General features: G+C 39.5%; 1 protein-coding gene across 1 annotated transcript; it reads right to left on the bottom strand.

The window, feature by feature from the left end:
- Positions 1-4485: 4485 nt before the first annotated feature.
- Positions 4486-6177, bottom strand: LOC140768981 (cytochrome P450 94C1-like). The gene is made up of 2 exons (XM_073109477.1): positions 5630-6177; positions 4486-5548 (listed from the first exon to the last, which is right to left on the bottom strand). The coding sequence occupies exons 1-2, from the start codon at positions 6175-6177 to the stop codon at positions 4573-4575; spliced, it is 1524 nt and encodes a 507-aa protein (XP_072965578.1). The 3' UTR covers positions 4486-4572.
- Positions 6178-11239: the final 5062 nt, after the last annotated feature.

Genomic DNA, 11239 nt, shown 5'->3' with positions numbered 1-11239 from the left:
TGGTAGGTCGACCATGAAGGACCCATTAGAGTTAAGCTTAAACATTCACCACGGCGAGGTTTCTCAATGAATAAGGCGACATGGCAGAGGGGAGGAGCCATGGGAGGCAAGTGAGAAAGCTTCAAAGTACATGTATGCAAAGGTGATGATGCGTTCCTAGGCAACAATGATGGGTTCATGAAGATTGGAGAATACAATGGCATTGTAGTTCTTCCAGATGCGTCATAGGTTGACGCTAATAACATCGAATAACACAGTATTGTTATGGAAGGGGAGAGAGGCTCCCTCAAAGAGCTAAATGCTTTAGTCTAGTCAACTAAAGAATAGTGCTATCAAAATTAAGCACATCGGCTAATTAGGCTCGTAACCTCGGCTCGATTATGCTCAATTCTTAACCCTAGAATATTATAGTCACTCCCATCCTCGGGAAGCATATTTTTCTTTTCGCTCACCGAAATCGCTCTCGTCCTCATCGAGCGCCTTCTCCTCTTCCTTTACCGAAGTTGCTCCCATCCTCACAGAGCATTCTCTCCCTTCATCCCTTTGACAAATCTTGGCAGTTAAGCCTGGAGCGATACCTGGGCTAAGGTTAGAATTTCGAACATGAGCCCTCACGGGGTCGCAACAGAAGCAAGCATGACCGATATGGTCGAGGATGAAGACTCCTCGTCTTCTGGCAGTGTTAACGTTGGTGGTTTGAGAGCTCTGCTCTCGCCAATATGAGAATCCTATAAGGACTCATCCTCCAATTGAACCCTCTATAGCTTTGTTATCCGGCAAGCTCTCTCCACATGCTCAAGCTCGGTTAGTCACACCCCCGGCTAGTAAGGAGGCCCAGTAGGCCAAATAGAGTACAGAGCACCCACGCGTCTTGGGCGAAGGTGCAATTCCTCAATCAAACCCCACACAACATAAGCTCAATCAGAACCCAGTCCCAATATGGTAAGGGTTAAATTGTTTGAGAGTTTGCTCCACCAGAGTTTCTAGAGAAAAGCTTTGATTTTGGGAGATTTTTTGACTTTCTAGATCACTTTCCACTCAATCCAAAGACTAGCGTCAATAGGCACAATCTCTCTAACGTGACTTGGTCATGGCTAGATCGACGAAACGAGGCATCCACACTTAGATATCCTACTCACCTGAAAATAGGGACATGGATTTCAAAGATTCTCCTACTGAGGAGGGAGCCAAAAAGTCGAGGACTTTATCCTCAGCCTAAGGGCCATTCAAGATAGGATAGATAATGAGAGGAACCCCCGGCGAACTAGGTTCATGTTGAGGTACATGGCCTGCTTACAAAGAGGAGCAGACCAATCCAGAGATCATTGACAGTGGTGAAGGTCATGTCCCTAATTAATTAAAGAAGCCCTCTCTAATGTAACCCAAGATCTCTTTTATGAGCCATCAGCTCCATGTCAACCTCCTATATAAGTTTCACGAGCTTATCTTAAAAGCTAAGAAAAAAAATTATTTATAAAACAAAATATATCCTAGGTATTTTAATATATAAAAAATAATAAACATAATACTTTTAGTTAGATACCATTTATTAAAGATTGATTAGTTTAAGCCAAGAAAACCGAGGTGTGATATGAAAATTATAGAAGAAAAAAAAAACTCAAAAACGGATGCCAAACACAAAATTTCTAAAATTTAAGGTGTTAATTGAAACTTTCTCAAATAAGAGCGTACCTAACCGTGAACTCTGGTCCAAGTGCCTCATCAATGTCTTCGTATGAAATTATACTATAATTCCTAATTCCGAGGTTGCCTAAGCTTGAGCGTCAATTGCCACAGACCAACAATGGCCAAATTGGGCCTAGCCCAAAAAATTGGGTGTCTCTTTGTATTTAATCAGCTAACCTACTTCAGCCAACGAATTAAAGCTGTAAGATCCTTATCCGATAATTTACACCCACGTCACCTGCAATTCTATGCATATCTGTCCTCGTCCTCTTTTTCATGGTATCTTACCAGAATTGTCATCTAACTAAAGATGGGGCCCTCCCACTTACCCTGTTTTGGCTTGGTGGCATACTGACATGGCATTCATTTTTCCAGTGAGTTTGTTCGTGCTTCTGAGTCACTAAATAATGTTACACGTAGCCTCAGTCAAATTGCAAGAAGGACGCTGCAATTATGTTGCTGCATGTCCTTAAACCAACATCACAATAAATTCCACTCACCAAAACTTGCATCTCACTATAAGAACATATATATATATATATATATATGTATAGCATGAATGATATGCTTAAAATAGTATTATGGTACATGGTATGTTCAATGGGCCTTATGCATAATATTAATATTTCATGTGGCCGGTCCCCATTAAAGAGATCACATCTCCATGACAGAAGGTTTGTATACAATGATAGTGGAAACTTAATATCTCTCATTCACTTTCTAACTTTTCCAAAATATCTTTTCATATTTTAAGGCTCTAAGAGTCCACTGTTTGTCGGTAAGCTAACCGAAGTTAGAGTTTTTTTTTTTTAAATAATCATATAGAATTATATAAATTAATTGTTTATAATTACAGTTATGCCTTCAACATAGATCCCTCTTATTTATTTTTCAACATTTTGGCATTCTCAATTATCTAATATATCTTATTTTCTTAAAAGATATTAACAGAAAATATAAATAATCATCTAAGAATAGTAAAATTGTCCGTAGAGAGCCTAAAATTAGTGTCATTATATTTTCAATAGAAAAATCCAGCGAATAATTAATATAATAACTATTTCGGAGGGTTTTTAAATAGGTAGAAAGTTTTAATGTGTCGTAAAAAGAAAATGTACCGCGATCATCCGACATCAAATTTATGATCTCTATTATGGCTGTGGCTGGTAGGACCCAATCGACCTAGACTATGTTTCTCGAGAGAGTTGTTTTTAGCACATGAGGAAACAGTGAGCTACTTGGCCACCAACCGGAAGTTTGGTGAAGAAGTACTTCCTATTTACATATTGAACTCCTACACTGGCCTACCTCTAAAAGGACTAGGACCATTGACAACCGCGCATTGAGCAAACGGTGATGTTACGTACTTGCCAATCCCATTACTTTGGCTGTCAATTAATCTTGACCAACAGTGAGAGTCAGCAGGTACTTTCTCATAACTAAAATAGATTATGAGTTTAATTTTAATTTTAGATAATATCACGTAGAAAAATTCTTTAGTGGTCTGATGACTTAATTCAACTATTCGACTAGATTGATTGCTCGGCGGTGAGACGGTTTAGAGAGGTATCGACAACATTTATTTTAGAGCAATTGTTCGATGATGTACATATCTTGAAGTCTAGATTAGACAATGTACTATATCGGCTAAAAGCTTAGTAAAGCCTAAGTGACTATATCTAGAGATGATTAGTCTTTTGTCTAATCCTTATCTAGTCTTTGGACTCATGAATAATTAAAAAAATTAATCTTGACCAATAATAGTAGTTTTAGTATGAATTCGGAGGAGACGAAAGAAAAAAAAAAGAAGATAAATAATGTACATTATATAATATGCATCTCAGAAAGGATAATGGCTTGTCCTAGTCACTAATTAACGAATTTTTTTTATTTTTGATATATAACCACTAATTAAGGGTTTTTATTTATTTATTTGGATCAAAAACCACTAATTAAGGATGTTAGACGTATCATCTCCTTAAGTTTGGTAACAATAAGGTTCTTCTGCAGTTCCGGTTTCAGGAACATGCAGAACTATCGGCTATTACTGGCACGTCACGTGCTAGATACATACAGTGACCCGCAGTACTACTACCTGGACTAATATTGGCCCAAATTTCTCATTTATCACGTTAGCTTTTGAAGTCAAATAGTAACGACGTGATAGGAAATTGTGACGAGTCCGACGAACAGGATCTGTTATCATGTGTAAATTTGGACGATCAATAAGCCCCCGTTTTTTTCTTCTTTTTTTTTTTCCTTTTTTTTTTTCTGATAAGCAATGTAGTACAAATTTGCCCTTATCTTCTTTTTTCTTTTTCTATTTTCGGATAAAGGATAATATAATATTGGACCGAAGATAATAACGCTATTACGTATACTGTTGCACCGGTATGTGGTTTTGATGAGAACCAAATCGCATTCCAACGAGGAAAAACGTGCAATTAACAAAGAAACACACGTAAGAACGTACTGGTCGAAAGGCCTCGAACGAAAAGTCCAACTAACAAGTGTGAACGAACACATGCGCAGCAGGGCAGCAGGTACTACGATCCAGTGACGATATACAGCAGTCTAAATAGCAACGCTCAAGCCTAGATTCAGCAACTATACAACTTTTTTTAAAAAATAAAAAATAAAAAATAAAAAATAAAAAATGTTTTACGTTGTAAGATGCATGAAGATAACCATAAGGAAAGGTTGGCTTCTTAAGGCCATCAATCACCTGCCTCTTGTAACAAATTACAACTTGTTATGAGTTTATTTAATAAGTTATGAAAACTGTTCGAATCTGGGAGCAAGCTAGTTTTTTGTTTAATATTTTCAAACGAGTTAAGTTAATTCACATCATAAACAACATACAATAAAAATGAACTCTTCTATTAGTTAAGCAGAGAAGTCCACATCCCCTCTCCGCCGCACGCGGACCGGTAAGCCATCTTGGAGGGTGGCCGTGAGGCTCGTCGCGAACTTTACCGGCCGGCCGTTATCCACGACGTCGAAGTCGAAGTTCCGGACGACCGACACGATCACGGCCTTCATCTCCATCACTGCCATCTCCTTCCCAATACAAACCCGAAGTCCGCCTTGGAACACTGGGTACTTGAACGGACTCTCTGCCTTGAAGACCCCATCCCTCATCCACCTCTCCGGCCGGAACTCTTCGCAGTCGGCTCCCCACGTCTCCTCCATCCTCCCCATGGCGTAGACGTGGTACGTCACCCTCGTCCCCTTCGTGACGAAAGTGCCGTCCGGCAGCGTGTCGTCGTTGACGCAGAACTTGGAGTCGAACTGCACCGGCGGGTAGAGCCGCATGCTCTCGTAAATCGCCGCATGCACGTAGTGCATTTCTCTCAGGTGATCAAAGTTGACGGCAGCAGAGGTTGCGGCGGCGGGTTCTACCCCAACGACTTGGTTGAGTTCTCGGAGGATTTCTGATTTGACCCTCGGGTAGCGCGAGAGGAGGAGGAAGAAAGTGGTGAGGGCGGAGGCGACGGTGTCGCGACCGGCAAGGAGGAAGTTGACGACGATGTCGCGGAGGTAGGCGTCGTCTTTTTGGATAGAGCCCATGAAGCGGGAGAGGAGGTCCTGGTTGGATGAGTATCCAAGCTTCCTCTTCTGCCGGATAACTTCTTTAGCTAGGAGGTTGATGAGGTGGATGGAGTTACGCAGCTCCCGCTCCTCCCCCAAGTTGAGCAGGCGCTTCGCCTTCCAAATCATGGGCGTCGCCGCCGTCGCTCGCCGGGCCGATAGCATGGTGGCCTTGTCGAATGCCGCCGCAAACTCCGATACGGGGAGGGAGAGGTCGAGGCAGCCGGGGTCAATGCCGAAGGAGATCTTGCATATGGTATCGAATGTCAATCTGTTCAGATAATCATTTGATCCACTATCTTAAGCTGTAGGTAACCTATTATTAAATAAAACAGGATGATTCGAAGCCAACCTGCGAAACACGTCCTGGAGGCTGATGATCCTATCGTCGCCCCCTGTAGCAACGGAGTCGAGGAGAGGAAGGAGGCGGCAGCGGACCTCCGAGGAGACGATCTTGGCGGCAAAGCACCGCAGCGAGGCTCTGCCGAGTTCCGGGCCGGCCAGCTTCCGCTGGAACCGCCACGTCTCGCCGTCAACGTTGAATATCCCGTGGCCCAGGAGGTCTCCGAGGATGGCGGAGAAGGCTTTCCCCTTCGGGTAATTCTCGAACCGCGTCTTGAGCACATGCTCTACGTTCTCCGCGTCGGCCGTAATAGTGTTCCCGAGCACGTGGACATGAATGGTGCGTGTGGGCGAGGCGCGGAGGAGGTGCGTGTACCAGTCACAGAGGTTGTCGAACTCCGCCGCCCACGATTTGGTCAGGTAGGCCCTGCACACGTGGCAGCTACAGCACCATGGCCGGTACTTGAGGAGGGTGAGGAGGAGGGTAAAGAAAACGAAGGCGATGGTGATGGAGAAGAAGATGTAGGAGAAGTGCGTTTGTAGTGCTTGTGCTTCCATTTGTGGTTGGATCTGAGAGCGGTGGAGGAGGAGATGCTTTCGAGCCTCTATTTAAAAATTTTGTTGACACACTAACTGCCAATGTCGGATTCTAACGCTTTTTAATAATTAAAATCTTAACTTCCTTCCTGCTATTATTGCTTACTATTTTATGTTCTGGGGTGGGGGGGGGGGACTGTAGTATTTATTACAATCTGGGAGCTGATTAAGTCAAATGACTTCTGTCCGAAAAAAGAAAGAAAATAAATCAATAAATAGTTTGAGAAGAATAAGGCTGCGTCTCCTCCCCACAGTGAGCTCCACTTGCCACTTTTGTCCAATTCACGTGACCATCTCGTCCAATTTCTTAAGAATATGATGTAACGTTGTCTCGTTAAGGAATCGTCTTCCGCTGGATTAGGCCTTAATCATGCATTATTAACAAATATAATCCATGTCATTGAGATTTTTTTTATGATTTTATCTTAATTATATACGTTTCCATATATCTCGTAATCATTGCACGGGGCACTGGGGCCACATCATTTAAGTGTTCATGTATTTGAAATGTTGAACACCAAAATGGACAGGTGACAGAATATTGTTTTTGGAGGCAGCCCACAGCATTCATTAAGCTGGTTTCCAAGTCAGTCGAAGTAAATTTAGATTTTAGAGTGAATCTAGTCGCATATTAACCACAAACGGCAATACTATTAGTTACTACAAGATATTTTTCTTTTTCTTTCTATCTATGAATGATCTGATACAAATATCTAGCTTTATTTAGGGGAGTCATGTATGGATCCTTGTTAATTATGCCACAGATGCGTCTCTGAAAAGGGTGTTAAGAAATATGCTAGCTACCTACTTGTTGGTGATTTGTTGTACGCTTATATATCTTCTCTGTTGCTTCGTACCAACTCATATTAAAAAATATAGTTCGTTGCACTATTTTATGTGCTTCGTAATAAAACTAAGATTGTCAATACATATATTTTGGAATCCTTCGCACGTACTACTCATCGATCATCGTGCATGTATAGCAATATAGCATAATTAAAAAAATATCCTATTACATAGGAGCCAATGGGGCACTGAGCCTAGCGGGTTATAATACATGCAACATATTACAGTAAAGATGGAAGATACTCAGATGTTCGTGAACTATACTGGCGAGAGCCTGTAAATGTGATCATGTTCTTTGAGATTTATATCCTATGTTTGATTTACGTCTCGTTTGGTCTGCATCATGTCACTATTATTCGTACTGTGGCAGTATCAGTGCTAAGACTGCGAAATAATATTAAAAGGTACCAACTTGTGGAATAGTAGCGAGGAGAGTTTTCCAATAGGAGATAACTAGATTAGGCGATCAAGCAAACGACTGTCAGACAGTAACATTCGTGGCCCCATCCTTGTTCATTTTTCTCTCCACATGCGATGTATCCGAGTTAGGGGTGGCAATCGGGTCGGGTTAAGCGGGTTCGGGTCGGGTCAGATTCGGGTCGGGTCAACATTACCTTGACACGAACACGACCCGATTAATAAACGGGTTACATTTAGTAAACACGAACACGACCCGATTGATAAACGGGTAACACGACACGACCCGCCTAACCCGTTTAATAAACGGGTCAAGTTAACACGACACGCTAACACGACCCGTCTAACCTGTTTAATACAAATCATATATAAAATTTAATATTTACTGATTTATTATATATAAATGGTGTATTACATAAATACAATCCTAATAATTCATACAATATTAAAACTAAACGGGTTAAACGGGTCACCCGACCCACCTGACCCGCCCGACCCGTTTACTTAAACGGGTTAAACGGGTCAAGCGGGTCAAAGGCATAAACCCGAACACGACCCAATTAATAATCGGGTTAGACGGGTTGACCCGTTTATGACCCGAACCCGATTAATCTAAACCCAAACCCGATTAACAGTCGGGTTATCGTGTCGGGTTATCGGGTCGGGTCAAGTTTTGCCACCCCTAATCCGAGTATCATGATTCGTGCAGCCTCCCCTTGATATTTTTATCCATAATAGCGACTTAAGCGGGCCAGTCTTAATAACGTCCTTACTCCTTAGGCGAATACATTGCATATTTGCATAGTCCTCTTTTTTTCTTTCTCAAATTAAAAGAAAAATAAAAAACTTAAATGATCATATGAAAAATAATATCACTGTCTCAACTAACATTGGCAGTAAACTTAATTATACGAGAATAGTGGTTGAGACATGAGTGTGTCTATGACGATCGGACAGCCATGTCGAGCAATAGTCTTAACTTTGAATTAAAGCTTCTAAATGGCTAATCAAAGCTAGCCACCTAATCGTGCTAATAATTGAGCCAGCGCGGAAGATAAGTATTTGTTCAATAGTGTGATTACTGTAACAAAACATTCCAATTCAATAATTTAACAATTTAATGGACCCTGTAAAATATGTCACCTTCTTATGCAGGAATAGTACATATATAATAATTAACATTTAGCATAAAATATAGACTAATTTCTACGTAAAACTAAAGAGGGGGTGATTTTAATGACAAGGCCAGGGAAAACATCATCTGGGTCTTGCACATGAGGGTTCTCTTGTAGTATGAAAGGATCACCACACTTGTCACTGATAGTGTGAAGTGTCTCTCCTTCGCCAACCACATATAACTCATCACAAGGCTCATAGTAGTACTTGTTGATCATTAATCCGTTCCTCCGTATGGGCTCATCAAGTTCCACTGGATCGCAGCAGCACAAGAGAAGCAAGAACGCCAAGAGAAGAGCACAATACCAGGAGAAGTACTTCTCGGCCGCCGCCCTTGCAATTGTCGTGGAGGAAGAAGATGGACATGCCATGATCGATTCAGATGGAGGAGAAGAAGGCGTGGATGCTGTTATCTTGATGTAATGATAAAGAGAAAGGAGTGTGGATAGGGTGGGAGTTTCAGAGTCAAGGTAGTTGGAAGTGGGTGCAAGTGAAAGTTTTGGTATGACTTAATTCCAACTTCCACTTTAGTGTAGTTGGTATTAGCTAGTCAATCGAGTGAGAGAAGGGATCCGAGTGAATTAATTAAGTTTTAGTTTTTGTTTGTAGTTGCTAATTTATGATACCTTTAGGGTGACAATAGCTTGAGGAGAAGAAATTATATTAATGAAAGTTTCAAAGAATTAAGGAACAGAATGTCAAAGCTTTTAATTTTTAGGTATATAGAGAAGAAAAAGGATTGTAAAGCGTGGATCGATCGTCTGATAGATAGTATAGAATTACTACTTGTTTTAAAGTACTTGAATATATCTTGGTACTTTTCTTAATGTTACTATTAATTATATGCATCAGATGACCCATCCTTAATGCATGCCACATATAAAGTTGAGGCTTAACTAGTTTAAGTTTGTTCATCAAAACATTGCATCCCAGTAACTAAGTTTCAAACTTATTTAAGATATCGGGTGACTTTAGTCCAAGTGAATATATACACACAAAATATCTGAGTTGGTGATTTTAATTAATTATAAATAGCTTCTCTATAAGCAATTTCAGATATGCATAAATAGCAAAAGATAAATGCGCACATCATAATATTTATTTTATTTTTACTATGGGTATCATAATCATAATTGTTGTTGAACAAAAACATAGCACCAATGTGGATTAGAACTTAGAAGTGATCTACTTGTAAATAGGTTTGAAACTTACCTTTTGAGATGAACATAGTTAGAATGTAAAAGTTGTCGTCATTTCGGGTATGAAGGTTGGAGACCAACCTGATCAATGGCCTCAACTCGAGCAGCATAGTTTTGGGCCGGCCTTTGGGCCGAACTCTTTTATTTTTCTAGTAAAGAATTTTTACATATTTGGCACTTAAAAATTTCAAAACATCAAAATTATCAAGTTATTAGAAACTAATATTATTGCTACTGAGTCAGTAAAATTTTACAAATCATAGTTAAATCTAAGAAAGTTGAATAATTATTTTACTCTTGTATAAATTATTTAGACTAATTTAAAGATAATATAATATTGCTGGGATATTATAGGACAATAAAAGAAAGTAACTTTTGTAAGAAAAATGTTATGATATATATTAATTTGAGACAAGTGCGTCATCCCGATTATATAATTAAGAAAAATGAGAATGTACATGGGCGAGGAGAATGTTATGAGGAGAGAAGAGCAGAGGATGACTCGAGTGACACTTGGGAAGGGGAGGGCAAGGAAAGCCTTTGCTCCTCCACGATGTTAGTTAGCGAGATATAAAAATCGAAAGTTTTACATGTCTCCACTTTAAAAACCCACTATGCTGTTTTGCTCATTTTATAGCATCCATCGGAACAAATCGAATAATATGGTCTATGGCTCATCTTAGACTAAGACACATGAATGTCGTATATCATCAAGACCAATAGGTTTATAGCAATGACGGGAGTGTGAGACCTAGAGCAGAAAAGAAAGAATTCTAAATGGTCAAAAAAAAAAAAAAAAAAAAAGAGGATTCAATAAGCAAATGAAAAGATTCGATAATTTTCTAACTAAACCTCAATTTTTTTCTTATCAAAATGAGATAAAGCAATGAACAGAATTGATTAAACTATAACTGGGGTGAAGCCGATTGTCTCTTATTTAATCATTACCATAATAATATAATATACAATCATAGACTTGATCTTTTTTTTTAAAAAAAAAATCTATAGTCGTAGATATATACATAAGTATTTCATTTATAATAACCCTATACCAAAAGTAAGATACCGATGACGTATCAACAATATATAAGACTGACTGCATGTAACAGGGCAAGTGGGAAAAAACACCTAGAAATAACAAACAAATAATAGACTCTCATTGAATTGATTTAGAAATTTCTAAACTTGTTCAGTAATTAAATATCTTTTTATTTATTTTTATATCTAATCAAATTTATTATTAAAAAAATTAAATTAAATGCACTTTAATTTCTGATAGATGCACTCCCGTTTCGTCCTTTTAACCTCGTCAACGTTAAGCCCAAAGAGCGACGCGGCGCAACCAAGTGATGGTATTTTATTCCAACTGGGAGTGTATTTATAAA

This window comes from Typha angustifolia, chromosome 10, assembly GCF_048772165.1.
Source record: "Typha angustifolia cultivar Huaian chromosome 10, ASM4877216v1, whole genome shotgun sequence".
Lineage (NCBI taxonomy): Eukaryota > Viridiplantae > Streptophyta > Magnoliopsida > Poales > Typhaceae > Typha > Typha angustifolia.
Note: the sequence above shows the minus strand (reverse complement) of the source record. Positions and strands in the feature narration are given on the sequence as shown.